At 48.9% G+C, this 27,808-nt stretch overlaps 2 protein-coding genes across 4 annotated transcripts in view; one reads left to right on the forward strand and one right to left on the reverse strand.

Moving 5' to 3' along the window:
- Positions 1-10,493, forward strand: part of zanl (zonadhesin, like) — a 43,087-nt gene extending 32,594 nt beyond the window's left edge. Inside the window, exons 41-52 of the mRNA XM_088628558.1 lie at positions 1,465-1,609; positions 2,760-3,007; positions 3,457-3,586; positions 4,238-4,442; positions 5,350-5,511; positions 6,122-6,252; positions 6,988-7,190; positions 7,584-7,719; positions 8,579-8,725; positions 8,854-8,947; positions 9,118-9,170; positions 9,578-10,493. Of these exons, the coding sequence (XP_088484684.1) occupies positions 1,465-1,609; positions 2,760-3,007; positions 3,457-3,586; positions 4,238-4,442; positions 5,350-5,511; positions 6,122-6,252; positions 6,988-7,190; positions 7,584-7,719; positions 8,579-8,725; positions 8,854-8,947; positions 9,118-9,170; positions 9,578-9,621 (1,698 nt within the window). The 3' untranslated portion in view covers positions 9,622-10,493. The remainder of the gene's footprint in view (positions 1-1,464; positions 1,610-2,759; positions 3,008-3,456; positions 3,587-4,237; positions 4,443-5,349; positions 5,512-6,121; positions 6,253-6,987; positions 7,191-7,583; positions 7,720-8,578; positions 8,726-8,853; positions 8,948-9,117; positions 9,171-9,577) is intronic.
- trappc14 (trafficking protein particle complex subunit 14) lies at positions 41-27,726 on the reverse strand. Of its 3 annotated transcripts, none has more exons than XR_015935860.1 (12): positions 27,062-27,726; positions 21,990-22,085; positions 21,403-21,532; positions 21,143-21,229; positions 20,604-20,724; positions 19,535-19,682; positions 18,703-18,785; positions 18,176-18,339; positions 16,523-16,665; positions 14,962-15,155; positions 13,971-14,240; positions 41-1,649 (listed from the first exon to the last, which is right to left on the reverse strand). XR_015935860.1 is itself a non-coding variant. In XM_088628556.1 (11 exons), exons 1-11 carry the CDS (start codon positions 27,521-27,523, stop codon positions 14,087-14,089), a joined length of 1,782 nt encoding a protein of 593 aa, XP_088484682.1. In that variant the 5' UTR covers positions 27,524-27,726; the 3' UTR covers positions 11,106-14,086. The 3 variants fall into 3 exon arrangements, 1 of the variants encoding a protein (XP_088484682.1); XR_015935859.1 differs by having other exon boundaries at positions 41-1,661; XM_088628556.1 differs by lacking the exon at positions 41-1,649 and having other exon boundaries at positions 11,106-14,240.
- Between the last annotated feature and the right edge of the window lie 82 nt (positions 27,727-27,808).

The raw sequence follows: 27,808 nt of genomic DNA on the forward strand, positions 1-27,808 counted from the left end.
AATACTCCATGTATCTCGGGTAAGCAGTAAAGGAGCAGTGTGCCGAGAGACAGGCTTTATTAAATGAAAATTGCATTTTTAATAACATGGCTGGCAAACAAGGATTGTGCTCACTTCTGATTAAACTCCAAGTAATAAAATTCAAACTGGGTTCCCTACCCTGCTTAGAGGCTAATTTGTGACATTCATGCAGAAAAAGACACTCATCACAGAACTGTGGCAACACATTATGTCATTGCAAATCTTATTTTCAGTCCATCCACGTTCTCTACACCCAACCTCAATAGACTTGACTAACAGTTCCTACAGCGGCTCTAGAACCTAGAGCAGCTCAGAGGCCCAGTTTAAAGCATGACAGTAAAAATATCTCAGCTCTGATGTCCTTTGTGTTCCTGGGCTTGATTTGATTGGGGCCTCCTTGATTTGTTGACTGAGCTGGGGGCTGTCTCCAAGGTCACTGGCGATGTGTGCCTTGGGGGCTGTAGCCCAGCTGATAACCAATTACTGAACCATAAAACAGAAGATAATTGGTAATCCAGTGTGGTCATACACCACCACTTGTATCACCTTCCCAGCCCCCAGGGTCCTAATGTCCCTGTCCACTTGACCACTATTTAAACTCCATTTCACCTCACTTAAACACACAGCAAGCAGAACAGGGTCCTGAACACAGTTACAGCACTACAGAGTGCATGAAACACATCTAAAACAACTGCTGTATTTCCATGAACAAGGGAATGGAGGGACCACTAATTTCCACAAAGTCAGTATTTATTTTCTGTCTCGCAAAGCTGTTAAAATAATCAGCAATTAGTATTTCATTCCTTTATTGGAAAGGATCTTATTCCTGATAGGACCTGCAACAACCTTGAGCTCTATCCAGACACTGCATGGGATGCCAGTGGATCACAGGGCACAAATACAGACAATGTAGTGACAGGAATCAACGTAGCCATTAGCAAAGCCTCATCTTTTTTGGGAGGAAACTGGAGCACCCCGAAAAATCCCACATTGATACAGGGAGGACATGCAAACTCCACACCGATACAGGTAGTATTAATCCCAGAACCCCCAGAGGTGTTAGGCAGCATCTCTGACCCACAGGAATGGATATTTTCAGTGAAAAGTTTGATGTTCCAGCTCCCTGATTACAGGGCTGGGGCTTTGTGGTAGGGGAAGATCTTTTGATCTGGGGGGCAGGTCTCTCTATTAGGAGGGCAGATCTCTTGATTTGGGGGACAGTTCTCTTGATTTGGGGGGCAGTGTTAGAGGCATGTCTGAAGTCAGAAATGGGAGGAGAATCTTAAAGAACCCTCTTGGAACACTAAATAATGGCACGCCAGAAATTCTGCATTGCCCCAGTTGTGGATTTATCACGGCTCCCTTTACGAGTGGAGATGTGGCGGATTCCCCTGTGGAGTCACTGGCTGGGCCTCGGCTTGACCACGCTCTGACCTCTCTCAGGTGGGAGACTCCTGGTTGAGCGATCACTGCGAGAGGAGGTGCTCATGCACGCCAGGCGGCGTCCTGAACTGCGTGGCGTTCCAGTGCAGCGAGAAGTCGGTCTGCGCCCTGGACAGCGAGGGGATCCGCTACTGCAAGCCAGCCAGTGAGTGGGCCATCTCCTCTCCGAGCCTCACCCGCACCTCCTGGTTTCACCACTCATTAGAGTTACAAGGGAACAAGTCATGATACACACCAGAGACAATGAGGGCTAGGAAACATCAGGGAGGTTGTTTGGCCCCGGGTCTAGGTCTCGGTCTAGCTCGTTTGATTAATGGGTGGACAGTAGTGCAGTAGAGGTTCTGGACCCAGACTGGAAGGGTGTGGGATTAGAACCTGAGTGGGAAGCTGCTGTTTCAGCCTTGAACAAAGTACTGCAGGGTCTCAACATTTGCTTGAGGAGAATTGCTCATTTAGATCAATGATCCAGACCCTTAAAGATGTGTTCTAAATTAGTGGGGCTGCCACTTGAGCAGAGCTTTCAATCTTCTTACATTAAGAGTGTGCTGAGGCTATCTGTTCATATCTCCTCTGATCCCTCATGTGTTCTGCATGACCAATACCAACTTATGCCGTCAAACAAAGGTTTTAGAGTTCCTCAATGCAAACGTAACAAAATGTAGAATTCCTTTGTCCCACACTCATTCAACTGCTCAATAAATGCATTGTCAATAAAGCAGTATTGGTTTATGGGCGAGTGCAATCAGTGGTTCGGTGCAAAACAAGGGGGTAATGCATAATTATAGGGGCTCGGGGTTATTGTTGGGGGAGTAAACTTACAGGTTATAGGAACCTTTGTGGATTCTTGTAGGAGTGATGCATAAGGACTTTGTATGGGTTGAGGTCTTTTATGGAATGTTATATTTTACATTTTTAATGTAATATTTAATGGTACTATTTGTATCTTTTTTGTAAGTCTCAATGTGTTAAAAACAGAGCTGATTGGATGCTTTTCAATCAGACTTTCCAACAGGATACTTTCTGAGAAATTATATAATCAAGGTTTATCATATCTAGATTCTGGTATAGGCAGTAAACTAGTCAACAAGTCGTGTATGCAGATGATAGCATAATAGGATCTGTGAACATTGTAGAAGCTGTGAAAGAAGTTCGAAAGATGTAGATGAGATTCAGTCTGGACACACTGTAATGTAGACGAGTGTCGAGTGTTGGTAGTGTGTATCCCAAGCCACTGTGACCACCAGCCTGCAGTGCCAGTTTTAACCAGGATCGTTGCTCCCTTTCCCTGCCTCCAGAGTTTGACAAGTGCAGCATTTCTGGGGATCCCCACTACCGCACCTTCGACCGGTTTGTTCACCACTACCAGGGCCCCAACACCTACATCCTGACCCAGACCCACGAGCTGCCCGCCTCTCTGGCGCCCTTCACGGTTCGGGGAAAGAACACGCGCAGAGGCATCAACCGGAGGGTGTCCTTCCCGAAGGAAGTCTATATTGACATATATGGGATCAACGTCCGCTTCTTGCAGCAGAGGAAAGTACTGGTGAGTCCAACGGACATACACTGTGTAGAGAAACTGTATAACGTGATATACATCTTATAATGGGATTACAAAGTAGCATTTGCAATGCACACTTGAATTATGGGTATGAATATTAATGTTATATGAGCCTGTTGTCCAATCACAGAGCTTCTGGAGACAACTTTGATCTGATTTCTTTGGAGTGTGGCCACTGTACAGAAACACAAAAGCATTGTTCAACTTTAAACAAATATGTGATAAAGCTCCAATCATATTCTGACTTTAGTAAACTTGCTCTTCCAGTCTGTCTTGTGTTTTTGGGCTGAATTAAATGTCTTTTGCCCAGTGCGTATAGACCATCCATTAAGCAGCAGCATATCATACCACTTTATGCCCAGTGCTTGAACCCCAGCCTCCTCTCTGTGACAGGTGCTGTGCATTAAAGGTTTGTTTCTGATCCCCATGTGCAGGTGAATGGGGAGAGAGTGAGACCCCCTTTCCAGCCCCTCCAGGGTCTGAGGTTGTCCCAGCGGTCACGCTTTGTTCAGCTGCACACTGACTTTGGCCTCTCGGTCAGCTTTGATGGGAAATACCATGCAGGTGAGATTCCACGCACTGACACAGGATAAAAAGGTCGGATGGTCCCATGCACTATGGGTGCAAATGCATGATTACACAAAAGAGACAGTCCCTCAGAGTGACTGAACCTGCGTGATGTCACAAAGGAGTCTGACTGACAGAGTGACTGAGCCTGTGTGATGTCACAAAGGAGACAGTCCCTCAGAGTGACTGAGCCTCCGTGATGTCACAAAGGAGTCTGACTGACAGAGTGACTGAGCCTGTGTGATGTCACAAAGGAGACAGTCCCTCAGAGTGACTGAGCCGGCGTGATGTCACAAAGGAGTCAGACTGATTAGATTTAAAAGACGTGTCCCATTTAGGATGTGGTCCTTCCTTGCACTCTGTGCTTCCAGGACAATCCAGGTCTCTTCCACCCTCAGCAGGAAAAGTGGTTTTCTGGCAAAGAATGAGTTGTGATCCTGCACTGGCAGCAATACATGTCCAAACAGACAGACCATACTCACAGGCACCCAAATTGACGCTGATGCTTTCTCAAACTTAGATTTGCTGTAAAAGTTCTGGGGATTTCAGGCTCAAAGTTTCTCCCTCCTGTCTCTTCTTCCTCTTTCTCTTCAACTTTTGAACATTTTCCTCCTCCTCCCCTCTGCCCTGCACTGGCCCCTGAAACAGAGGTGGTCCTGCCCAGCACCTACCAATCTCACGTGCGAGGCCTTTGTGGGAACTACGATGGCCGTTCCAACAACGAGTACATGAAACCTGATGGCAGTCTGACCCGCAATATCAACGAGTTTGGGAACAGCTGGCAAGTGAGTGACAGGGAGCTACCAGGACAGAAGACCCCTCCTTCTCACCCTGCAGCCTGGCGTCTCCACAGGTAAAGATAAGAGGTCCTGCACAGAACTCCAAGCAAAAAGATCCAAAGCACTTCACTAACAGGGGAGGACACACTTCCTCTGGAGTGAGCCTGAGTGACGCCACCACTGTCACCACTACATAGGAAACTGGCAAAATATTACTTCAGCAGGTGAACTGAGGGGGAAATTCAGACAGGCTAGAGCAGGCCTCAGCAAAGCTGTAGTGGAATTTAATCCAGCTGGAATCTTTCAAGAGCACAGGAAGTCAGGACATCTGTTTAATGTGTCACCTGAAGGACTGACCCTCCTACTTCAGTGTCTGCTGTCATCATACCAATTTGGGCAAAGTCAAACAGCGCCATCTGCTGGTCCTACACCTCGACTTCCATCAGAGGCCTGTTTTTCCTTAGATGTCAGCCATCCAAGTCTTGACCAGCCAAGCCTTGATTATTCTCCGACATCTTACCAGATCTGCAAGGCAAGGCTGCAAGGCGCTATAGCTTCTGGTTTTCTGTAGGGCGTGGAGGTCAGTTGTAGCCAACAACACAATTATCACCTGAATTGCTTTTGGCCAGTGCGCCATATGCATCAGAGTGAACCTTTTTGAATTTTTGTCCAAACTTTGATTCAGGCATGAAAACCTGGCGTCCTGTCCAGGTTGTAGACCCACATTGTAGCCTACAGGTCTGTAGTGTTTCCGGAAAGGGGGGCCAGGAACCTCATCATTAATGAGCAGGTTTCTGATGGTGGATGGATGGAAGCATTTCAAAGAACTGTCAAATCTGAGTATTTTTGTGTTTTGCGTTTGAAATGATATGCTGATTCTGTGGCAAGAGGAAGACTGTTGTGAGGTGTGAAGGTTCTTGCAGATTACCGTGTGCCAGTATGTCTGACTTCAGCCCTATGGCAACCCTACCCATATTGCAGGCGCGCCCTGGAAGAAAACCTGGAGACCGGGTTCGAGACAGGAGATTGCAGTGTGGACCAGCTGACCGTGGTGAATGGGTCTTCGCAATGTGGGGCTCTCGCCGACCCCCAGGGGCCCTTTGCACCTTGCCACCCCAGGCTGGACCCCGTGCAGTTCCAGGAGTGAGTGTGGCAAACTGGCAGTCCGATGTTAGTCCAGCCTGAGCGTCTACCTGTGTGTTTAACACAGGATGTGTGTGAGCTGTGTGTGTTTAACATGGGATGTGTGAGTGTCAGCTGTTTATTAATACTATTAGTAGTGTGTGTGTGTTAACTGTGTGTCTCTGTAGAAGCTACCTGGAGAAGCTCTGCTCAGGTGGGTAGCTGTGTCAGCATGCGTAGGCTGCAAAGGAACAAGTAATAGGTTTATTCCATGCTGAAAAAAAAGAAGAAAGAGAACACAACGTTTTGGCCGTGGAGCCTTCTTCAGGCTTGTTGTTTGTGTGTGAGACCTTGTATTAATGGTTTGTTCCTTGCCTGAGAATTTGTGTATCAATGTTGTGTATGTGGGTGCTACAGCTGTGTCTTAATGTGTTGCTGTGTCTGGCATGCTGTGTGCTGCAGGTGTGTATATCTGGTGGTCTGTCAGTCGCAGATGTGTATTACTGTGTTTCTGTGCCTCAGGAGCTGTGTGTTAATGTTTTTTCTAGCGGGGAGGGGGGGTTGCAGGAGTGTTTTAATGTTGTGTATCTGGAGGGTCACGGGTGTGTGTTAATGTGTTTCTGTGCCTCAGGAGCTGTGTGTTTGACCTGTGCGCCGAGCAGAATGATGCCACCCTGCTCTGTGCCAGCTATACAGTGTACGCACAGGCCTGCCAGGAGCTAGGAGTCACCCTGGGGCCGTGGAGACAGAAGCTGAATTGCGGTGAGACACTCAAGCGTGTGACACTGACTTAGAAACAGTATATCTTGCCCTCAGTAGTCCCAATCAGACAGAGGTTGGGTGCTCTCTCCAGCCCAACAGGGCACCTTGTACATTTCAAGACTCTGCACACACAAAGGAGTCACACACCCATACCCTGGTGCCCAGGATCACCAGGACATTAAAGATAACCTTTCCACTAAACTTCGGAGAGGTGAGATCTTCTGGTTTTAAGGACTTGCCCTACAACTTTGTGCAGTTTGGGCAGAGGGTTACCCAAAAATAATTTTGAGCACCAATCAAGAAGTTGTTTTGACATCTAGAGAGCATTTCAGGCCACAATTTAAGTACCCTTCAGCCCTCAAATGGAGTTTTTTTTAAATTTCTAATCAGTTTCTTCTGTTCTCGATCCTTAGAAAGTTTTCATTCTAACTGGACTCATAGCTCTGAGGTCCCGGACTGGGGAATCTACTGTGTGGAGTTTTTCCCTATACTTCTCCAGTGCTTCAGTTTCCACCCATTCTTAACAGACATGTTGGTTAGAAGCACTGTTGTCTCTAAATTGTGCCAGTGTGTGCACTGTGATAGACTGTGTGTCCAGGATGGGCTGTGGGTTGCTGTGAATAACTACCTTCTGATAATGGGTGGATGAAGTGGGTTGCAATACAAAGGAATACTACAGTGGTGTCTTGGCCCCCGTCTGCTGTATAACTGACACCGTCCTTGTTCTTCTTCCAGCTCTCAGCTGCCCACCCAACAGTGTGTACAATTCCTGCATATCAGCCTGCCCGGCGTCCTGTGCTGACCTGGCTGCCCCCTCAGAGTGCGACACCTCTGTGTGTGTGGAAGGATGTCACTGCAACCCAGGCTTCGTCCTGAGTGGGCTGGACTGTGTGCCTTATTCTCAGTGCGGTTGTACCTTCCAGGGGCATTACTATCTGGTTAGTCTGATTGTCTGAGCATGACTGTATGTCTCTATGGTCAGACTACAGATTCAGAGCACCCATCTCTGCCACCCATTAAGTGATAACTGTATTAATCCCTCTCTCTCAGCGCAGTGTTAATGTACTGTAGTGTCCAGTGTGACTGTGTTAACCCTTCTCTCTCAGTGCAGTGTTAATGGACTGTAATGTCCAGTGTGACTGTATTAATCCCTCTCTCTCAGCGCAGTGTTAATGTACTGTAGTGTCCAGTGTGACTGTGTTAACCCTTCTCTCTCAGTGCAGTGTTAATGGACTGTAATGTCCAGTGTGACTGTATTAACCCCTCTCTCTAAGTGCAGTGTTAATGTACTGTAGTGTTCAGTCTGTTCTGAGTCTGTCTTTGTCTTTCAGCTGAATGAGAAATTTGTGTCGGAGGACTGTAGTCAGAGTTGTCAGTGTACAGTCACAGGAGCCGCGTGTGAACCCAAGACCTGCCCAGTGGGCCACATCTGTACAGTGTACAACGACACACGCAACTGCTACAAAGGTGAGATACTGCGTGTGAGTAACTGCACAAGTACAACTTAGTCTGCAATACATGTTTTTCTGAAGTGCCCTTAAGAGATGTGTGGTACAGAGCATTAAAACTGTGAAAGTAGGGCAGTAAAAATGCAGTCATGCAGATGTTTTTCCTCAAGCATGATATGGAATGCATAACCTGTCTCTGTATAAGCAGTGGGGCTCTGAACTGACTCTCTAAAAACATAAACAGGCTACATGCTATATGCAACATGATTCCACCTAAGTGTAAGACCTAGTTTAAGAGCACCCACGTATCTCTGCCTTCATGGCCAGTCCCACTAATCTGTTCCATACATTAACAATTCTGTTGTATCCTAACAATGTCTTAAAAATGACCTTCCTTAAAAACTCCTTAATATGTAAAGTGGGGCCCAGAACTGTAGCAGTACTCCAGATGTGGTCTAATTAGCACTGCAGTTTCAGCATAACCTCTCTTGCCTTGTATTGTGTACTCTGTGATACATAGCCAAGCATGTTAGCCTTTTTTGTTGTTTGTGCGGACTGTCCAGACGCTGAGAACGTGGAGTCTAATCATCTAGTCTTTATTTCACTTTGTGTACTTTCCCATTCTGTGCCAAACCCTTGTCTCTCTTGCTATATATGTACGTCGCTACGGAGCGTGAAATGTCTTCCTCCCGACCTGATTCAGATCTCGCTGTAGTGTAAAAGATGTCTCTGTACTGTGTCAAGTGTCATGACTCTCTTCACCCTCAGGTCTCTCTCTATAGTGTGACAGGTGTCGCTGCAGGGAATCATCACACAGACCTGTCACACAGGAGAGACACCTGTGAGCAGTGGGTCATTTCTCCTGCATGTCTCTGCAGAAAGTCCGTGTCTGAGCATGCCATGCTGGAATGACGGAATCTGTCAAGAGCTGCCAGAAGGCATTGGCTTCAACTGTCAGTGTCTTGAGGGATTTGAAGGCCCACTTTGTGAAGGAGAGAAGCTTCCTCCCAGCAGCAACCAGCTCGGTTAGTTTCTGAAGCCACTCTTCAACCGTGTCTGATGAGGCTCTACTAACATGCCAGTCAGACTCCCAGTTTCTGTGTACAGTAGCGTACAGCACATAAGAATTATCCCTTACTCTCCCTCTCTCCAGACGAGAAGACAATCATCCTGATTGGAGTTCTCGTCCCTCTCGTGGTGATCCTCCTGGCAGTGCTGTTTGTTTGTGTGCACCAGCACAGAGTGAGGTAGTATGTCTGTCCTCTCTCTCCCTCCCTGCTGTCTCTGTCCAATCGTTTTCTCCCTGTCCTCAGTCTCTCTCTCTCTGGGCCTCCCTGGGGTCTCTGTCTAAGGGCTGCCAATACACAAGAGTGTACAATCCGAGCACTAACTTATGTATCTCTCTCTTCGGCTGTAGTAAGAAACGATGGAAATATGATACAAGCAAAGAGGACTTGGCTTACCTGGAAAGTAAGTGTATGACACCATGGAGAGTGTTTTAGATTTGGGCTTGCTCTCAGTCTGGAAACAGGCATGTCCCGGCAACTCCTGTTTGCTTTATAGCAGGATTTTAAATATCTGCTGCCACATTCCTTCTATTTCATCCAGGGCGATGGCTGAAAGTTGTTGGGGGGGATAGTAGTGTGCCTGTTGTTCTGGCCAACATAGGTGAACAGAGCCTTTCTCCTGTTCCTCCAACCCAACCACACCCAGTACCTAACACATGAAGTCTGTTCATGGGACTGGGAGGTTCCTTATATTTTAACCCGTGGCTGTGTTTAAAGAATTTTCACAGGACTGTCTTGTTTTAATCTTCTCGTCAGTACGTCAAAGTGCTAAACCCTTACCCCCAGCCTATTCTTGTTCTGTTCTTGCAGATAAGAATTACAAGCCAGAGAAAACCAAGGTGACAAAGTTTTGAAGACGTGGTCTCCTGGGCCCAGACCCCCCACAGCTCTCAACATCCAGAAGGACAGAAATCTCCACAGCCGTCTTAGTAGCAGAGTCCTCTTGCACAGAGACTGGAATGTGACAAAAAGCTGGACCATAGCAATGAATCCCTTATATAAAGCAGGCTATTTCTTCTGCAAAACCTCATTAAAAAGATTATCATGTTCAGCTCCAGGCCTGCACAGGCTTTTTCCTTGCTGGAATTGTCCTAATTAATTCCTGCTTTATTACTAAGGATACAATTCCCAGTGGTCTTCATGGAGCACTTATCCCAGCACTGTGTCCCTCTGCCACAGTTTTTAGAGATGGCTTGTTCTTCCCCCTCCTTCTATTCTGCTTCTGTCCTCTTGCCTCCTCTTTTTTCCCTGTTCCCTGTCTGTTCTCCTTCAATTGCGCATCCCAGAGATCATGTGACCTTTGCTGCCCTGATTGCCAAAGGTAGCATGACCTGTGCCGCTTCACAGAGGATATGAGACTTCTGCATCCTAGAGGTCACTTGACCCTTTCCCTCCCATTTCTTCTCCTCTTTCTGGCCTTTTAGATCTGAGGAAAACCCCACAAGACAAAGCCACAAAAACCGATTAAGACTTCCTTCTTAAAGAAAGACTGCAAGATAAATGAGGAAGAAAAGCAGAAACATCAGCTGGTTTTACTGCAGCTGCTGTTTCCAAGAACTGAAGACCTGCCTTTGAAAATGGTCTTGTCCCATGACCTTTGACCTGCCAAGGACTGGTGGAGTTGAGAGCTGTAACATTCCTGGATATTTTTATTATTAACTTATTTAAACCTTAATATTCCAAAACTTAATATCTCCATATTAAAGACTTACAGTGAAATTATGAACACTTTTTTTCATTGTTGCTGGTCTATCTATCATGACAAATGTGGAGTTGAAGGGGATAAAAACCCTCATGTTACCAGAAGGTCTGTTTGATTTAAGAATCCTGTTGCTTGTGATGCAGGCTCAGTTGTGGAGCAACAGTGTAACTACAAAATGAATTACATCATCCTCAACCGGGTCGCCAGCAGTCATATCACCCTGCAACTCACAACTGGCAACCCACAGAAGCTAAGCAGGTGTGAGCCTGGTCAGTACCTGGATGGGAGACCTCCTGGGAACTTAAGGTTGCTGCTGGAAGAGGTGTTAGTGGGGCCAGCAGGGGACACTCACCCTGCGGTCCATGTGGGTTCTAATGCCCCAGTATAGTGATGGGGACACTATACTGTAAACAGGCGCCGTCCTTCGGATAAGACGTAAAACCGAGGTCCTGACTCTCTGTGGTCATTAAAAATCCTAGGGCGTTTCTCGAAAAGAGTAGGGGTGTAACCCTGGCATCCTGGCCAAATTTCCCATTTGCCCTTTCTTTTACCAAAGGTACATTACATACTTCATTACCAAACTTCATTAGCCAGTAACACAGAGAGACAAAGAGTGACAAATCTGCAGGCTTCCCACCTGTTACCCAATCAGCTTTATTCATCTGGACAAGGGGCAAAGCAGTCAGCGACAGCTTTACAACCGTGCAAGCTTGGTGCCTGAGAGATTGTTCCAGTTTTAACATTCTTTTAAACAAAATCAGCAAAACGAAAACAGTTTTCAATAAGTTACATTTAAATAAAGTGCTTGAACACAGACAAACATGGTTTTGTTAAAAAACAAAAAATGCACAACATTAAAAAAAAGTTTTTTTTTAAAAAGAAGGGCCTTCTGTCATTTCCTGTGGAAATGTGGCACAGTCACAGTCTTGGTTAATGAGATTGTTAAAGGTGGGGCTCCGAATGAGGGTCAATGTGGGGGAGTCTGCATCCCTCCCAGTCACAACACATTTCTAACCCTGTTTTAAACACATTGTCTGCAAGTACCTTCTTGATTCTTTTGATTCCTGTGGGATGTCCAGTGGGCTACTGACCCAGTCCCTGACGTAAGCAAGTTGATCCTCTTAGTGCTGCAAACAGCACAACCCTACATGCTCAAGTCACGCTCCCTTTTCAGAAAGTGAACCAGCACAGAGGGCTCCTCCACTCTCTTTCAAACCATCCATCCATTTTCTAACTAATCCAATTCAGGATCACGGGGAAGTATCTCAGCAAGCAATGGGTACAAGGCAGGATAGGACGCCAGTGCAGTTGCAGGGCACACACAAATCCACACACACCAGGGTCAATTCTCCCAAAACCCAATACTCCAAACACTATGTCTTTGGACTGTGGGAGGAAACTGAAGAACCCAGAGGAAGCCCACACAAACACCGAACGCAGGGAGAACACACAAATTCCACGCTGACAGCACCCCGGGAATTCAACCCAAGGCCCCAGCATCTGTGAGGCTGCGATCCCAACAACTGCACCACCATGCCCATCTCCACTCTGTTTCATCAATTGAGCTTCTATGTGGAGACAGATGGCTGGGCTCTCTCTCAAGTCAGAACCTCTCTTCTATCATTAGAAACATCTAGCCAGGGGTTCCTACTGTCCATGTGATTATCTTCTTTCACAGACTGAGAGATGTGTGCAGCATGAGACTTATCTGGTTTTCAATTCAACAGAGCTCTGAATAGTCACTGCACAGGTTCAGTTGGAGAATTGGTCCATTTTCTCCTCAGACGGAGCGCAGCTGCTTGGGACTGGAGGGTCTCCAGCAGAGCCAGTCTCAAGGTGTCTATGAGCTTGAGTGTGCGGCTGTCTATCTGCATTAACCCCGACAGCATGGTCCCCACCTTCCTATGTACCTCTCGTTTTCCTCCTTTGGGAGACAGCCCAAAGAGCTTTTAGACCGAACCATCTACTGCAAGGAGGTTCCTCAACATCCTGTGTTCAGGTGCCGACTTGAATGGGCCCTGAACATCAATTACCCAGAATATCAATGCAGCCATTCATAATCCAACAACCCACTGACACAGCAAAAGCTGTGAAAAATCCCTAATATCACACCATTTTTGCCCCAGGTATAATGGCACATACAAGACAGAGAGAGATGCTTAAATCTCAAGTTTAAACTGACACGCCTCTTCCTACTTGTAAAAAAACAATGTTGTGTGGGGATTGTGCAAATTTACTAGAACATGTCCATGCTTGCAGGTTATCGAGTCAGTTACTAAAACAGACAAAACGACCTTTCACGAGAGCAGCATAAAGGACGAAAATACTGTTGGATGTTTACCGATCCAAGAATCCACCTATCATGAAAAAGTGATTCCTAAAGATACTAAACCAGCAGTACAGTGGCGGCACCAACCGTTTCTTTTAGGGAGACGATCCATGATGTGCCAGTAGAGACAGAGGCCTGATTTCAGTGGCCAAAGCATCAGATGAACAAAAGCAAAAGGAGTGTGTGAATAATTGTGTGCCTACTTCTCAACCACAAACTGATTTTCAAAATCATATTTCATGGGCAATCAAAAGGCCTGAGGGTTGGGTTGAGGGGGTAACTGACTGTACTCACAGGTGGAGAGATAGCAGCTCGGGCGCGAGACAGACAGATGGGATTGTGAGAAGTGAACGAGCAGACAGAGAAACTCAAAAACAGTGGCCCCCAGAACAGAAGCCATCTTGTAAACACACAGCCCCCAGGAGTGGTTATAATGGAAGATGGGAACCCAGCAGAAAAGAGCTGGCTGAGAGGTGAAACAGGGTCTCGCTGTACCCAAATTCACACACACACCCTCACACCACTCACCCAGACGACGGTGACAGCACTCATAATACAGCATTGGAATTTACAGTGATGACAAATAAAACTGTAATCATAACAATTATTGTTTTCGAGAAAAACGCATATAAAAAAAACATGTTTCAGATAAGTGTTTACACACCAGGTCTATTTACAGTAACTCCAGTGAATTTCTGAACGACATTGACAACAAAAAGTATTAACCATAAAATATTTCGTTTATACAACTCATTTCACCTTTTTCAGTAGTTTCAAGTATTTTACGAGCTTCGTCATTTAATACGATACATTTGTACTGTCCTAAAGAGCTGCGGTGTTATCGGCTATCGGGAGAGTTGATAAGGTTATGACCTCTGTCCTTTCATCTGTGGTCTCCATTTTTGCGGCGTGTGCGTGGTCACTGTGTCTTTGCGGTTAACTATCGCTCACCATTACATTTACACCAAACAATACAACCGCTGACTGGCTAGTGGAGGGACGAACACAAAAATATAACATTTTAATCGCCAAGACAACACACATACCGTTAACCCTCCCCCACAATGAACCAGCATAAAATACAGTAATATAAAATAAAGTAGTAAAAACTGCAACATATTTCAGTTTTCCAAGTCTGCGACGAATTTAAGGAGAAGAAGAAGAATACAAACCTTGTGGCATTTTGAGCATATCCCTGTCGGCATGCGTACCTGCTGTGCAGCGCGGGAGCGGGAATGCGCGCGAGCGGCGGAGCTGTTTCATGGAGTCATTCTGGAACCGGTGCGGTTTAACTGACAGACTCGAGGACCAATACTTTACACTCCCTCTTGGCAATCTTGTCCAATGAGAGGACGGCTTTGTCCTGGGGGTGGTACAGCGGGCGGCCAATGGGAGAGCCGACGGGAGGGGTGATGGCACGACGCTCCATAACACTGCCAGTCCTGCAATTCCACAAACACCAGTGGTCACTGTCTAACAGCATCCCAGCCTTTTGAAACTGGTGTACTAGGATGTAAATACTGTATATTCATACACGGTGTAAATGTATGTGAATGGCCTATCAACAGGCTAAAAGAACGTCTTGAATAAGGAGTATGAGGAGAACTGAGTCTAAGTATTCAAAATCCCCAAAGGCACTGACAAATTCAATCCAGGGGATTTCTGCAGAATCAGCAGTGAAACACAAACCAGAGGGCAGGGAAACTTCTGAGGTGCGTGCGTTCAAAACACCCGTTTCCACAAAGGGTTGTGGGGGCATGGAACGAGATACCCAGCTGTTCTGGCAAAGCAAATACCCTGGCTTCTTTCAAGACACAGCTGGACCAGATCCTCCAATCAGGACAGGGGGCATGGGTATACAGGTGGTGGGAGTTTGGAACAGTATAACCAGTTATATTTTGAAACTGATGCCTTGGCTTCTTTCACTAAACAGCTGGGGCAGTTCCTCCAAGGAGGCACATCTTTACACAAAGGGATGTAGGAGTCTGGAACAAGCTGCCCTGCCATGGCCACCTCGAATGGCCTCCTCTCGTTTCCGACCCGTCCTGTGCGCCGCCTTACACGCCAGGACAGCGTGCGAACAGGCTCAGCGCAGTGGTGGGCACCAACAGGACTCTAGATGGTGAGTGCAGGCAGTGCCCTGTACCCCCGTACCCCCCGTACCTCATGAGGTGTGACCGCGAGGGCTGCTGATGGGAGAAGGACTGCGACCTGCCCAGGCTGGCCTGGTGCCGATCCAGGATGTCCCTCACGGCCGGGCTGGAGGGGCTGTTCTTGCGGGACAGGGGCCGAGCGTCGGGCGGCGGGTTCGACACAGAGGCGGTGAACTGCAGCTTCAGCTTCATGTGCTGACTGAGCTGGAGGGAGGAGGGAGGGGGGAGAGAGGAGCAGTTCAGATGACGGGCCGGGACACAGAGAAACTCCCTGTGGGAGGGCGAGGAAATCTGGACCACATGGTGCGGAAATAAGGAAAAAATGGGATGATCCGCTCCCTGCACTCAGTCTGACAGGAGAGCCCACTTTACTGAGGATTAAAGGTCTGACGGACACCCTACCACACTTTAATTGGGACCTGTGACTTCATTCCCTCCCAGTGCTGACAGATCCCATTTTGTTAGTTTTCTAAAAAAATCTGGAGGAAACGTATGTGTGGAAAAACACTCCTCTCGCACAGCCTAGTACAGTAGGGTCTCTTGAATTTAACACTGGCACAGTCGCTTATTCACGATTCGGTCTGGCCGACTGGGTCTTCGATGGAAGAAGCTGTTGAACGCAACTTTAAAATTAGCGACGGCGATCATGAGATGAAACCAGTGAGCCTCTCTCTGCTGTCTGCCCAAGTCCCCCCGACTCAGCGTCCAAATCACAGCGAGCTCTTGTGTTCACAGTGTAACAGACGCTCCGGGTTCTGTCAGCAGCGGGGGGAATCACAGGCTGGAGAAGAGCTTACAGGCTCACTGCCAGTTTTATTGTGGCATTTCATTACAGTGGGGTATGGTGTTCATGGACACATAAGAAAGTGTAAGTGGTATACAGAGAAGGGATTCATGTTTATTTTAGCTGATTACTATGGGTTTCTGATTTTTGTTGTTTCTTTTAGTTGATCGATGTGATTTAAATTAACTTCAGGCCAATGCATTAGTACTTTAATAATCTTATAATGGAAGATTTCTTATGTCTTTTAGCCATCCTGGTTTAACCAGGACACAGGCTCCATTCTGGGCCAGGGCTACAATCTGCACCAGTGCTCAACCGGGACCTATATGCTGTAGGACATTACGTGACAACACAGGGCTGGACTTGGTTAGAAGTGAATCTGGCTGCTCTCTGCTCCCAACCCTCGCGAACGTCGAGACCCTGCTGTACTGACAGCTCGTATCCAGCTCAGCAGCTGCTGCAGTCAGTCCTCGCCGCAGTAGTGGATGCCAATGTCTTTGTCTCCCGCTAGGCCTGATCCCTGTGATCAGGACAGACGCAGTTCCAGGCAAAGGCACTGTGAGCGCATGGGTGTCCGGCCAGCCACAAGGGGGCAGTGTTGCACCGCAAACCTATCACAACCCTGAGTGCCGTAAACTCACCCACCCAGCCCCCGGAAATTTTCAGCCAGTTCTGCGCTGACTTCCTGGGGGAATCGCCATCTTAGCTGTTTAACAGCCGGGCCCACGAAGGTCGGACCTGTAAAGCCCATTTTGTGTTGCGCAAGTCCAAGGCAGGCGGCCGGTACCTCAAATAGTCCGGCGCGCAGTATCTGGAAGGCCACGGTGAAGGACAGGGTGCTGCCCTTGCGACAGTACCCCAGGTTGCTGAGGGGAGTGTGGCACACCACCGAGCTGACTGACTGGCACTCCTCCGCACACTGGCCTCGCCCTGGGGGCAGAAACAGAACACAGAGCTTAAAACCACATCAGCACGCAATGCAGTCCTCACACCTGCAGCTTGACCTCTCCTTCCCCTCTCCTCCATCCTCCTCGTTCCCTCCCTCTCAGCCCAGTCTCTGCCGGAGACAAGTGGAAACGAGACGAAGTGCTTTTAAAACTGGGAAATGGAACCAGTTCATTACACAAAGGGGGGGTGGGAGTGTGGAACAAGCCACCAAGCCTCGTTGTTGAAGCCAATACCCTGGTTTCTTTAAGGAATGGGTGGATAACACCTTGGGATCAATTAACAACAATCTAATAAATGGGCTAGAGAGGCACAGTGGCCTCTCGTTTGTGACCGGTCTTAGTTCTTATGCCTTACAGCACTGCAAGGCCTCAGCTCCTCTGCTTTCCAGGTGTGATGCTGTAGTCCCCGTGGGGCAGAGGCCAACACCAAACCAACACAGGCAAACCGCGGGCCCTCATGACAAGCCACAGGGAGTCCTGATCTGCGGCCAGGGGCGTCACTTCCTTCAGGAACAGCTAAAGGCTCTTCAAAAAGTCCAGTCCAGGTCCCACCACGTCGGGCCTGCCCAGTCACGAATTGGGAACAGCGGACCGAGGGAGGGGCCAGGACGGGCACACCTCTCTCCCCCCCAGGACTCTGCTTCAGTCCTGCTGTGGACAGGCAACACAGCTGCCTCTCGGGACAGTGCAAAGGTGACGAGCAATGAATGGGTGCTGGAACCCCCAGGAGCGGCTGGGATACATGGGCCCCCCAGGTTTGAGGTGTAAAGCACCCACTCACAAGCAGTCAGCTTCTCCTTAGACAGCAGCACTAAACACCTGCTAGAGGGCATCTAGAGTGTCACAAAGAAGGAGGAACTGCAAGCACTGATGTCTTACTGTGCATTGACACCTGCCAGCAAGCACCGACAAGCTCCTGAATACGTTCAGGGAAAAGATCCAGGTCTCCGTCCCGCCGGATCTCAATGGGTCAACATGGGAGCACGAGATGTTCTCACTGGATCAGATGTGGCCGGATAAGAGCTGGATTTTCAGGACAAACTCTTTCTCTACCTCAACCACGTGGGTTCTGTTCCTGTGGAACGCCATTCAAAAAATGACACTTGACCAGGTCACCTTTCAGGGTTCAGGTCTAAACAGGCCTCCAGTCCAGACTAGGGCTACAGACTAGGGCTACAAGCTGGATCAGGGCTACAATCTGGATAACAGTTCAACCTGGACCAGGGCTAAATCTAGATCACCACTCAGCCTGCACATAAGCTCCAGTCTGGATCAGTGCACAACCTGGACAAAGGCTCCACTTCTGGACCAAGACACAACCTGGACAAATGCTCCAGTCTGGACCAGGGCTTCAATCTGGGCATCAGGTTTCGATGGCTAACTCTATCAGAACACTGCTCTACCATTATCTACCATTATTATGCTGATTTCACTGAATGTTCTTTCTTCAGCCAGCAGTATAACATCTGGAGGATCTGGAGTCTGTCCCTCACCGCTGTGTGCTCCTTCAGGTGTCCACACCAGCCTGACCGCTAGGAAGTCCTGCAGGTTGTTCAGCAGGGTGTATCTGACCCGGAAACGCTCCCTGACCCTGACTGGAGACTCGCAACTCGCTGTCATCACGAACCGCGGTCGGTCCAGACGAATACTGGGCAACCTGAGAGAGAGAGGGGTTCCATTAACAGTGCTCTCACTGAGAGAAAAGGGTGAATTAATATATACTGGACACTACAGTCCACTGACACTGGACTGAGAGAGAAAGGGGTTAATACAGACACACTGATTGGACACTACAGCCCATTAACATGCACTGAGAGAGAGGGGTTAATACAGACACACTGACTGGACAGTACAGTATATTAACACTGCACTGAGAGTGAGGGGTTAATACAGATACAATGACTGGACACTTCAACACTTAAAGGGTAACACAAAAAGACAGAAGAGAAGAGAGTTAAAAGAGAGACACTGGACATTACAGTTGTGCTGAAGAGAGAAAAAGGAATTAATCTAGTCTGACCTGTAATGGGTGTAGATGCTGTTGGTAAAAGGCAGCTTGGGAGTGGACCACTGCAGAACAGCAACCAGGGGCACCTCCAGACCCTGAGACACACAGAGACACCATTACTGACACCCTGTCCCCTCCAGACCCTGAGACACACAGAGACACCGTTACTGATACCCTGTCCCCTCCAGACCCTGAGACACACAGAGACACCGTTACTGACATCCTGTCCCCTCCAGACCCTGAGACACACAGAGACACCCTTACTGACACCCTGTCCCCTCCAGACCCTGAGACACACAGAGACACCCTTACTGACACCCTGTCCCCTCCAGACCCTGAGACACACAGAGACACCCTTACTGACACCCTGTCCCCTCCAGACCCTGAGACAAACAGAGGCACCCTTACTGACACCCTATCCCCTCCAGACCCGGAGACAAACAGAGGCACCCTTACTGACACCCTATCCCCTCCAGACCCGGAGACAAACAGAGGCACCCTTACTGACACCCTGTCCCCTCCAGACCCTGAGACACACAGATACCGTTACTGACATCCTGTCCCCTCCAGACCCGGAGACACACAGAGACACCTTTACTGACACCCTGTCCCCTCCAGACCCTGAGACACACAGAGACACCCTTACTGACACCCTGTCCCCTCCAGACCCTGAGACACACAGAGACACCCTTACTGACACCCTGTCCTCTCCAGACCCTGAGACACACAGAGACACCGTTACTGACACCCTGTCCCCTCCAGACTCTGAGACACACAGACACACTGTTATTGACTAACTGTTTAAATTGTTCCTGCCCTCCATCCAGCTGGGTAGTGGTCTCACCTCTTTGGTATCTTCCTGTAACTGCTCATTGACCTGTAGCTGAAACAGGAAGTTGTGCTCCTCCAGGGCGCTCAGCATGCTGGGTAGGCGGCAGGAGAGGCTGTCCATTCTGTAGAATGATGCCATGGTAACCTCACCTGATTGGTGGCTGCATGGGATACGATAATCCAATTCAAACAAAATGGACCAGATAGCCTGGGGCAATTAACACTGTACACACAGTCAGCTGTCTGTTATCTAGCTGAACCTCTGGCTAGCCCTCATAGGACCTTCCTGAACTCAGTTTAAACCCTGCTGGGGAACCCTCTGACCGTGGACCAAGGATTAAGACGAAGAACTAAAACTATATTACTGCATTAGAGACAAATTGCGCATACCTGTGCAAAATTGTATGTGGTAGTTAGCACTCAATAGAATTCTCCCATAGTTTCTGTGGAATTTACTCTGGATGCTTCCACATCCCAAAGACACACAACTAGGTCGATTGCAGTTTCTAAATTGCATGTGCCGTTGTGCCCTGTGATGGACTGGTGTCTCTGTGTTTTTGCTCTGGGTTACTGTGGCCCTGACCAGGAAAGAGAGGCTTCCTGATCGTGGCTGGACGGCTTGATCTCCGTTTCTCCGTGCGGCTCGTCATACTCGCACTGAGAAATGGTGAGGGGCCAGGTGTTTCCTTTCAGAAGGACAAGACCATACTGAATGGGGACTGCATACAGAACGCTTATTTTGTGATCAGGTTTTTGACTTATTTACCCTGGAACAAAACAGATTGCAAAAGCAGAAATCAAGGTAGCGTCATCACTCTTTCTCCCCAAAAACCTTTACTACTCTACTTCCCCCATTCCCAAATGGGACCCTCCTCCCGGACTGACTCCAAAGCCACCCTGCCAGTCTGAATCAGAGAACGGAGCCGAGATCTTTTAGGGCTGCACAGTGCCCCCTACCGGCCCCTCAGATGTGAGCGCCAGACCATACAGCCTAACGCCAGCCAGCCTCACTCCTGCCTACACTCACTGAAGTAAGAGATACACTGACTGATGTGAAAAGAAATATGGACACAGAGACTGACCAGACGTTGTCAACAAGGAGCACCGAGCCATCGGGCATCATGGGAAGGTAGGAAGCGTTGAAGTTGGGCAGGATCCTGACATCACGAATACAGACCTCTTCCTGAGAGGATGCATTGAGGACTGAGGCAGAGGGGGAGAGAGAGTTAATACAGTGGATACCCCACACTGGATATCACAGTCTATTAACAGTGCTCTCAGCGAGAGAGAAGGGTTAATGATATAAGATATACTGGACACTACAGTCTATTAACACTGCACTGAGAGACTGGTTAATACAGACACACTGGACACTACAGTACATTAACACTGCACTGAGAGAGAGGTCAATACAGACACACTGACTGGACCGTACAGTCCATTCACACTACACTGAGAGAGAGGGGGGTTAATACATACTCACTGGACACTGTGTCAAATGCTATACTGAAAGGAAGGCAGAAAACATAGTGTCTTTCATGCTCATCAGTGAGGTGTTAAGACACTCGGACACAGGCAGCAGTAGAGCAGTAACCACTATATGCTCAGAGCTGCCGCCTACCTTTCAGCATGGTGAGGTGTTTCCCAGAGACTGTCATCTGCTGGCACTTCACTGAGGGGGGTGGGAGGACTGTCAGGGTTGTGCTCACTGGAGGAGGTCAAAGAGCAAAGGTCAGGCTAGCATGAACAATTGCACAGTTACAGAGCTCAACACCTGTAACAGACACTGCAGATGAAAGGCGATGGCTTTAACAAAGCTCTATTTAACCTGAACATCATCCGTTACTATGAGTTAAATGCAAGTATGCATGACTGGCCCACCCTGCGCTTTGAAGGTGTTCAGGTCGTCCCGGAATATGTGGGCAGGGCTGCGGTGCTGCAGGATGGTCAGATAGCCATGTTCCTGGACCTCTGCCTTCTCTACTTCCTGCTTCCACACCGTCACGATGACCTGCAGCCAGATGCTGGATTAACACACCCTGAGCACAGCAGCGCACCGGAATAACACACGCTGGACACTCTGGATTGTCACACCCTGAACACACCAGGACACTGGAACAAGACACACTGCACACTCTGGATTGTCACACCCTGAACACACCAGGACACTGGAACAAGACACACTGGACACTCTGGATTGTCACACCCTGAACACACCAGCACACTGGAACAAGACACACTGGACACTCTGGATTATCACACCCTGAACACACCAGCACACTGGAACAACACACCCTGAACACACTGGATTAGCACACATTAATGACCCGCAACCCACTCAGCACAATCTGTATGCCCGATACACTGGATTAATACACTTCATCGATGCGCACAGCGTCAGCATAGAGCACTCATCCAAATGCACCAGATGATCCCCCTGTCCTCCCCCACCATGGCTCTGACCTCACCTTGACCTTGAGAGTGCTGACCGGCAGCTTGTCCAGGGACACGGTCAGAGGGAAGATGACCTCATCGCTGAGCACCACCGGCTCGTCCAGAGGAGACTGCCGCACACAAACACAGACAGAGTGAGGCTTTAACATGCTGCTCCTTGCAGACAGGGCCACTGGCTTGCGTACAGCCCATCGACTGCACAGCATTGCCAAGCACTGCACCACAAGTCTCCTCCTTCAGAGTTCTTTTCATGGAAAGTAGACAGCAGGTACACTTTTTGCTACTATATACAGCAAAACAAAACTAATGTCGTACACAAGAGCTGCACTGCATACACAACTTTAAACTGTTAAGAATGAACAGCAGCATGCACAAGATCTTCAAAACCGCGCTGGTGCTGGTAAGTGTCCCGATTAAAGCATTTCACTTCAGAGAGACAGCCGCCGAGACGCCACGAGTGCCTGTTCTTTCCAGCCCAGACATCTGAACAGCCAGTGGTACGGTAATGTTCACAACCACTTTGCCCCCTCCCACCCCGCTGCACTGGCGAATACGCACACACGCACCCTGGCAGAGAGCCAGAGGAAACAGGCAGACAGCACACTGGTGTCTGCAAGCAGGGAGCTGTGAGCCTGCGCTGCGGAAACGCTCCACATTTCCCTGTGCAAATTTACTCAGAACACACCGATGAGCCTGAACCTTCCAGCTTCAAACCTTCTGCAAAGCTCCACTGTGAGGGCCAAAAAAACCCTGTATCTATCGGGACCTCCAGCCTGGTCCTGCAGAGCCACAATCCAGCTGCTTTTATTGGTCATTTCTAAATTGTTACATGCTAAACGTGTGGCACCGCTTAAATATGCAAGCAGCTGAACCGCTGAGATGTTGAATTCAATCATTTCGAAATCACTGGAACACAAACGGGTGGCATGGAGGCATTGCTACCTCGCGGCACTGAGACCCTGGGTTCAATTCCTGGCGTGCTATCTGCGGGGAGTTTGCATGTTGTCTTCCCGTTCCCGTGGGTCTTCTCCAGGTGCTCTGTTTTCCTTCTGCAGTCTAAAGACATGCTAGTAGCATAACCGGCTTCTGGGAAAAATGGCCCTTGTGCGAGCGTGTCTGTGTGTGTCCCGAGACTGACGGGCGGCCCATCCAGGATGTACCCTGCCTTGCTCCTTTGCTTGCTGGGATAGACTGCGGCTCTCCCGCGACCATGAATGGGATAAAGTGGTAACAAAAGGGAGGAATGGAACAAAAATCAGAAATCCTTTCGGATCTTAAGGATTTACAGGCGCTCCTAATCTTACAAATCTGTGCTTTACAGGTGAACTGTAAGGAAAGTTGGAATGGAGCTCTCCAAAATTAAGATTTGAGACCCAACAGTATTCCGTTCAGTAGTTTATAGAGAGATGTCTCATCCTAGCTACTGTTTGCACTCAGGTTATAATAGGGGTGAAAGTGTGCAGGGCTCTTTGTACAACTGGGAAGCTGTAGACAAAATACAAGCTATCTCCCGAGTCCAAATATTCTACACAAAGGTGAGCGTGCTCACACGAGGACAGGTGCTGCATTAACATTCTGGAAAAAAATAAAATAAAATAAAAGGCACAGTCAAAGTTAATCCTGGGCAACTGCTCAGGGTCAGCAGTGAAATATGAACCAAGAGGCACAAGTGGAAAATAAGGATAAGTGCAGTTAAAACTGAGAGCAGGATGCCCTTCTTTGCACAAAAGGTGGTGGGAGTGTGGAACAAGTTGCCCTTGCAAGATGTCAAAATTGTTACCCAGGACTGAAAGAGTGCACAGTGTAAAAACAAAAATCATTTCTACGTGTGCTTTAAGGCATAGAGTTGCCATATTTTCACAAGGGGATTTAAATCGATTAAATTAAGGCGTGGAAGAAGCCAGGATTCTGCTGGAGTGAGTTAAGCAGGATCTGAGTCACCATTAATAGTGCTGACATCACTTCTTAAGCACAAAGGTACACATAGGATCCGTGTGCTCCCGTGGTTTTTAATTACACAAAAGCCTGGGAATTTTTTCCAAGCCAAAGGGCTGATTTGATCCCTTTTCCCCTTAAAACCTTACCAAGTGACGCGCAAGATTCCGATCATCTCACGCAACAGAATGTGGATCAGCAGCAGGGCGTTGTTTGTTGTTTCTGATAATCTGGGCTGCCGAGTTCTGACCCGATTAAGCGGATCCTCTCGTTGCGATCCTTACACCACAACGCCTAAATATGCGTCCAAGGGAAGGGTGAATGATATTTTCTGTTCTGAGTATTACACAAGAAAAGCCCAATAAAGATGAAAAGCGATATCTCTGCTCGATATTTTCACAGCTTTCTCTGGCTCTCACGTCTTTGGCTCTACGGTGCTCTGCTACAGCCCACATGACGCTCACGACACCTCGCCCCTCTCCCTTCTCTTCCCGCCGGTAGGGGAGCGTGTACAAATTCCCTCACATCTCGCAAAGCGTCTGGGGACACGTTTAGGGCTGGCCTGCGAGAGCAGGAGCGGATACACCCCTCGAGGTGGGCCTGCAGTCCTGTTAGCTGAAACTAGCAATCAATACACTGAAGAGCACAAGTCTCAAGACATTTTGCATTTTTCCACTCTTTTCAGTCATTCTGTATTTTTTCTACTTTCAGAAACGCAATTCCATGGTGAATCTTCTCCTGACATTGGAGCCGCTCAATTTCACACTAATGGCCAACCCTGAAAGATTTTGCTATACTTTGGTAAACAAATAACGACCTTTTAACTCTGGGATTACTGGTGTGTAGAGAGGAACCCCCGCTGTCACTGATGTTTAGTTGATTAAAAGCGATGGATTATTCATTTGTGGATGACTTATCTTGGGCAGCTGTGGTTAAATCTTCGTGGATTCCGATCAGCGGGAATTGAAGTTGCTTAATGACAAGCTTCAGGGAGTCTTGTTGCCAAACTAAGATTGATTTATAAAGTTCAAAGTTGTTTAAATAGTGGCAAAAAACAGTAGTGGAGAACATAAGGAAACTGTCACTGCTCAGAATGTGATCTATTACCTCTGAATGCCCTTCAACTTTGACACAGCCACACAAATAGCACCCCCAGCTCTGAAACTGAACCCAGGACCCCAGCACTGCGAAGCAGCAATACTAACCCATGCCCCACCAGGCTGCCCTGCTTGCAGAGCCATTAGTGGTTATTTGGAAAGTCAGAGGGGAAGGGACAGGAGCACCTTTTTTGTTCTCCTCTCCCCACTTCTGCTTTCTCTCTTGCAAACAGGCCCTACTCAGTTTAAAAGACATAAGACCGGTAACAGACAAGAGAAAGTCATCTGGCCCATCCAGCCCATTTGGTTGTTAGTAACTAATTTAACCCACGAGCTCATGTAGGGGATTCTTGCATGCAGCCAGGGTATCAGTTCCAACAACACGTCTGACCAGCTTGTTCCACACTCCCGCCACCCTTTGCGTAAAGCAGTGCCTCCTGTTTCTGGTTATAAATGCAATTCACTTCTGTCCTGGGAATCACCAGGTAATGATGAGAAACGTGAGCTCTGGGGGGCTACAGTGCAGTAAGAGGGTGATTCTTTGGACTGGGCAGTGTATTCTACACTCCTACAGCATCTTCTGTGAAGAAGTGCTTCCTGTCCTGATTCGAAGATCTAATCCAAAGATTCTTGAGGATACTAGGATACTGGCTTCAACAACATGGCTGGGCATGTTCCACGCCCCCACCACCCTTTGTGTACAGAAGTGCTTCCTGCTCTCAGTTTTAAATATGCTCCCCCTTTTTTCCCCTCTTGTGTCCCCTGGTTCGTGCTCAGGTGCCCAGGACTGACTTTGATAGCGCCTTCTGTTGTATGCGTATCCAGAGCGTGAAAGCAGAGCCCGATCACTTGTGTATGTGCTCACCTCTCCACAGATTATATCTGAACTCAGGGGAAAACAAATAAGGAACTGGAAGGCTTCAGTCACGTCTCACTGGGCAAACACAGGGCGCCACCTGAGCAGCTGTCTGCAGAGCGTGCAGATTTCAACACCCGGCCCCCCGAGCAAGCTGAGACTGGCCCGCTGGGCGCCGCGGGGCTCAGAGAGGAGCCGAGGCAGGGCGGAGGGCTCATGCTGGGCTGGGAAACCGATCCACCCAGGAACCGCTCCCTGCAATCAGAGCAGCCCTGCGGTGGGCTACACGAGGAGGCCCGGCCGGGACGCTGAGAAATCCCAGCCTGGGCTCACACTGCCACACTGCTCTGCGGTGCGACCTCCCGGTCAGCACAGGGCAAAGGGGCAGAGAGAGCTTTGCAACAGGTGGGCCTGACACTGTTACTCACGCCTGGGGGGGTCAGCCAGTGTGGATGAGAGCAGATCTCCGACCTTTCGGTGAACTCAGAAGCCAAAGCAGACTCGGGGTCTGGCCCAGGCTGCTCCTGGCGCCCTGGCCGTTCACCCGATGCAGTGGAGAGCCCCTACTGTCCGCCCCAAAGCAGAAATCGCCCTGGTAGCGCTACTGCCGCCTGTACAATTAATACGAAGCGTAAAACAAGCGTCTAGCAACATGACTCTACAATTACCGATGAAGACGCGTTTAGAGAGTGACACTCCAACCACAAGCTGCAGCGTGACGCAGCGGTTCGGGACTGTACCGGTTTCGGTTGCTGGGCCAACGGGGTCCTAAAACAGCCGGTTATCAAAGCTAACGGGGCCATCTGGGCTCGAGGCTGTCCGGTGACACAGCGCCTCCGATCGCCGTCTGAAACGGTGACAGCAGCTGCCACGGAGGGAGATTCTGCAATTAGTCAGTCAATTAGCGAGGAATGCTTTTGAAAAGGGCTTCCCAGTGCAAATCGCACTGCATAGGAATTTTTCATCCCCTCCGAAGAAACCGAAATCTTCTCCTTTTTAATGTGCGGATAGACCGGGCACATTTAATGTAACCTGCACGGTGCTGTACATGTCAGTTGCACAAACAGGAAACGCAAACTTCCTAGTTTGCAAAGCAAATACTAACATTTAATAGCACCTATCTCAATACAAGTAAGGTTTAATCGCCAATTCAACATTTATTTGAAGCTGCGATCTTGATATGTTTCGCTGCCTTCACCTGCAAGGGCGCCCGCCGGTACTCCCTCCCGCCGCTGCCGGTGTTGTTGTGAATGAGCAGCGGCTTGCAGTCCCGGAACCCCCGGCACCGCGCGTCCGTCCTGCCCGGCGCAGGGTCCTCCTCCTCGGCCTCCGCCGCCCCTTCGTCCCCGCTGCTGTGGTAGTCGTGATGCGGCTGGGATCGCTGCCTGCCCTCGCCGGGGCTCACGCTGGCCACCGCGCACAGCGAGCCGGCCAGTTCCCTCCAAGCCCGGCTGCTAGGCGAGTCCGCCGCGGATCCGTCACCGCCGCTCCCCGCCGCGTCCCGGCAGCGCAGCACCAAAAGGAAGCGCACCGTCTCGCCGAGGTAGAGGTGACTCCGGCGGGGCAAAGAGCGGTACCTCGCCGGGTCCGATAAGTCTGAAATAGGCACGGCAGGGAAATACATGAAATACTCGCACTGGGATTCCATCATTAAAACCATTTCCCTCCAGTAAATTCAATGCAATGTGATTCCTATATTTTTATCTCCTTTTTAACGAAGGTTTTCTGCAGCCCTTTGCCGCAATCCATGAGCACTGTCATTGCGGAACAGCACAAACGCCCCGATTTGACACATTCACCCAAAAAACACACACAGGCGCAGTAGCCGAGCGCCGCGCGTCGCACGCACTAGGCTGCGGTAGAAGAAAGCCAGGGGAAAGCAATCCATCCTCGAAAATTCCACCTCGTGACCCAATTTCCTACTCTCAACACGTGAAAGGTAACA

The sequence above is a fragment of the Lepisosteus platostomus genome, chromosome 4 (genome assembly GCF_059453375.1).
Source record: "Lepisosteus platostomus isolate fLepPlt1 chromosome 4, fLepPlt1.hap1, whole genome shotgun sequence".
NCBI classification, from domain to species: domain Eukaryota; kingdom Metazoa; phylum Chordata; class Actinopteri; order Semionotiformes; family Lepisosteidae; genus Lepisosteus; species Lepisosteus platostomus.